The 3,171-nt window shown below is 46.6% G+C and overlaps 1 protein-coding gene across 1 annotated transcript in view; it reads left to right on the forward strand.

Moving 5' to 3' along the window:
• LOC104984764 (chromosome unknown open reading frame, human C6orf163) overlaps positions 1-3,171 on the forward strand; it is a 28,053-nt gene that overhangs the window by 6,776 nt on the left and 18,106 nt on the right. Inside the window, exon 3 of the mRNA XM_010834676.1 lies at positions 673-780. Within this exon, the coding sequence (XP_010832978.1) occupies positions 673-780 (108 nt within the window). The remainder of the gene's footprint in view (positions 1-672; positions 781-3,171) is intronic.

Raw genomic sequence — 3,171 nt, forward strand, 5'->3', positions numbered from 1 at the left:
GAGATCAGTCCTGAGTGTTCATTGAAAGGACTGATGTTGAAGCTGAAACTTCAATACTTTGGCCACCTGATGCGAAGAACTGACTCATTGGAAAAGACCCTGATGCTGGGAAAGATTGAAGGCAGAAGGAGAAGGAGACAACAGAGGATGAGATGGTTGGATGGCATCACCGACTCAGTGGTCATGAGTTTGAGTAGACTCCGGGAGTTGGTGATGGACAGGGAGGCCTGGTGTGCTACAGTCCATGGGATCGCAAAGAGTCAGACACAACTGAGCAACTGAACTGAACTGAACTGATGCAGGGGATCTGGGATGGTACTCAACCTCCCTTCTCAGCAAATTTTTGACTTTGTGCATTTTTCTACTCTGTATTTTCCATAATTTCTTGGATGAGCCTACATTACTTTGATAGTTAGTCAACAAGAAATAGAGTGCCAAATTAAAAAGACCACCCAGCAGCCTGCAGTAAAGCTCTCCTGGGCAGCTCCTGAAACAGTAATGTTAGCCAGGGGCTAGGGCTGTGTTAAGGACATGTCTGCCTGAGACAGCAGTGTGCTGTGGGAGGTCTGAGATGGGAACAGAGCCAGTTAGTGGGGCCCCATGGTGGTGGCTAATTTCATTAAGCATGAAAATCTGATGTATATTAACAAATAAATGAACTCTCTTTCAAAGGCCGATGAACGCCAAAGACAAGCAGTGAAGAAAGCCCTCGAAGAAGCAAATGACATGTACAAAATGCAAATCCAGTTTCTGAAAGAGGAACATGAAAAAGAGTTAAAGGTTTTTTAAAAAATTATTATTTGGGTATAATTGCTTTAGAGTTTTGTGTTAGTTCCTGCTGTACAACAACGTGAATCATCTCTAAGTATACATACATCCCTTCCTTGAGTCTCCCTCCCATCCACCCCCAGCCCAGCCCTCTAGGTCATCACAGGGCACCAAGCCGACTTTCCTGTGCTGTGCAGCAGCTTCCCACATGGTGGTGTATATATGTCATTGCTACTCTCCCAATTCATCCCACCCTCCTCTTCCCCTGCTGCTTCCACTTGTCTCCTGAGATTTACAGGTTTTTATAGTGGCCTGTTTGTTGTCTTTTAAGAAGTACTTAAGTTTGTAAAAAGCTCTGGCAAGGGAATGGGAGAAAAACAATCATACAGAAAGTCTAGATGAGTATTTTATGGAGGTTGGTTGGGAGGCCCAGGATTTTTACAGAAGAAATCCTGGACTCTATGGCAAGAGTGATGATTGGGTGCAGGAGAATCCCTTTGACATAATGAACCATAATGAACAGCCTTGGATGAGCCCAAACCTTTATGGGGTTAGATATGAAGGAGGCACCCCTGCCTATCAGTCTCCACATCTCTTGTCACTGGCTCTCCTCCTCTTACTGCCCTTTCTCTGGATCCTCAAACCTGTACTCACCACCCTCTTCCCACCTTGGAGACCTTGTCAGAATGTTCTTCCTGCACTTCATCAGACACCCAGCATCACTGGTCAAGGGAAGCCTTACCCAATCAGCTCTGTGCTGACACCCAGCATCCCTACCCAGCACGGGTGTAGGTACATAGATGGGAGGATTGATTACTTGTTGAATGTCTGGTCGCCACACTCCTGCAGTCTCCACAAGGACACATCTGACTCACTACCACCCTTATCCAGGGGCCAGTGGTGCCCTGACTTTGTAAGTGCGAAAGCAGGCTGGACAGAGGAAGCAGGCTCGATTGCATCCTTCTCCCTAAATTTGCATTTGCTGTGGTTATAAGAGAGACCCCTGAGCTGTTTCTCAGGTATTTCCTGCAGGATCAGAAGTCACACGAGGGAAACTCTTTGCAGGCTGTACCTGGTACCATTACACGACTGCACGACTTGGGGTAGTTAGTAAACTTATCAAGGCAGAGCCCCAGGGTTCCTCACATAGTTCAGTCCAACAGCTGCTCAAAGGAAAAGCACACAGCACTCCTTTCACATGTGGGTCATGGGAACGACGGGACACAGTGCCAGGTCATGATTCCTGGGCAGAGGCTGGAGGAAAAGCAACAGAAGCGTGGCTGCAGTTTGGCCTCATTTAGCAAGAGCATAACTCATAAACAGTTCAGGGACCACAGGCCCATTTGTCCATTGTCAACGCCATGCACACCTGTCATTGATCAGCTCTGTACTAGGGAGGTTAAAGGGACCATCCTTGCCCTCAGAAAACTTGCTAGTAGGAAAGAGAGCTCCATCCCAGGGCTCCTGAAACGTGGTGGGCCCTCCCTACCTGACTCCAGGGGCCATGGTCCCTGAGGGGCTGGCTGCAGTGGACCACTGCCCATCCTTGATTTCAGTTCAAAACATGAGAAGCGTTTATAGCATGTCTGGAGAGGCCTGCTGCTCACCCAGCAGGGATGGAACGGCCACACCGGTTCTTGAACAGTGAAATACTTCTCTATCAGTTGATAAATCACCATGCCCAAGCCCGCCCTGGACTTCCCCAACCAACAATTTCAAGGGGTAACCATTTCCATGGGTGTGGAGGCCTTATGTCCCTGCTCTGTGCTGCAACCAGAGGACAGACATTTTAAACATCACTGCTGGCATTTGGTTGTGACAACACAAGGTAACTTAAATGTGATGCCTGTTTCCAGGAGCTCACATCACAGTCTTGCTTTAAGTCATTTGGTGGTACCCCGTATAGTCCTTTTTTTTTTTTTTAATTTTTAAACTTTATAATATTGTATTGGTTTTGCCAAATATTGAAATGAATCCACCACAGGTATACACGTATTCCCCATCCTGAACCCTCCTCCCTCCTCCCTCCCCATACCATCCCTCTGGGTCGTCCCAGTGCACCAGCCCCAAGCATCCAGTATCGTGCATCGAACCTGGACTGGCGACTTGTTTCATACATGATAGTATACATGTTTCAATGCCATTCTCCCAAATCTTCCCACCCTCTCCCTCTCCACAGAGTCCATAAGACTGTTCCATACATCAGTGTCTCTTTTGCTGTCTCGTATACAGGGTTATTGTTACCATCTTTCTAAAGTCCATATATATGTGTTAGTATACTGTATTGGTGTTTTTCTTTCTGGCTTACTTCACTCTGTATAATAGGCTCCAGTTTCATCCATCTCATTAGAACTGATTCAAATGAATTCTTTTTAATGGCTGAGTAATACTCTATTGTGTATA

Source organism: Bison bison, unplaced genomic scaffold, assembly GCF_000754665.1.
Source record: "Bison bison bison isolate TAMUID 2011002044 unplaced genomic scaffold, Bison_UMD1.0 scf7180017864035, whole genome shotgun sequence".
In the NCBI taxonomy this organism is placed as follows: Eukaryota; Metazoa; Chordata; class Mammalia; order Artiodactyla; family Bovidae; genus Bison; species Bison bison.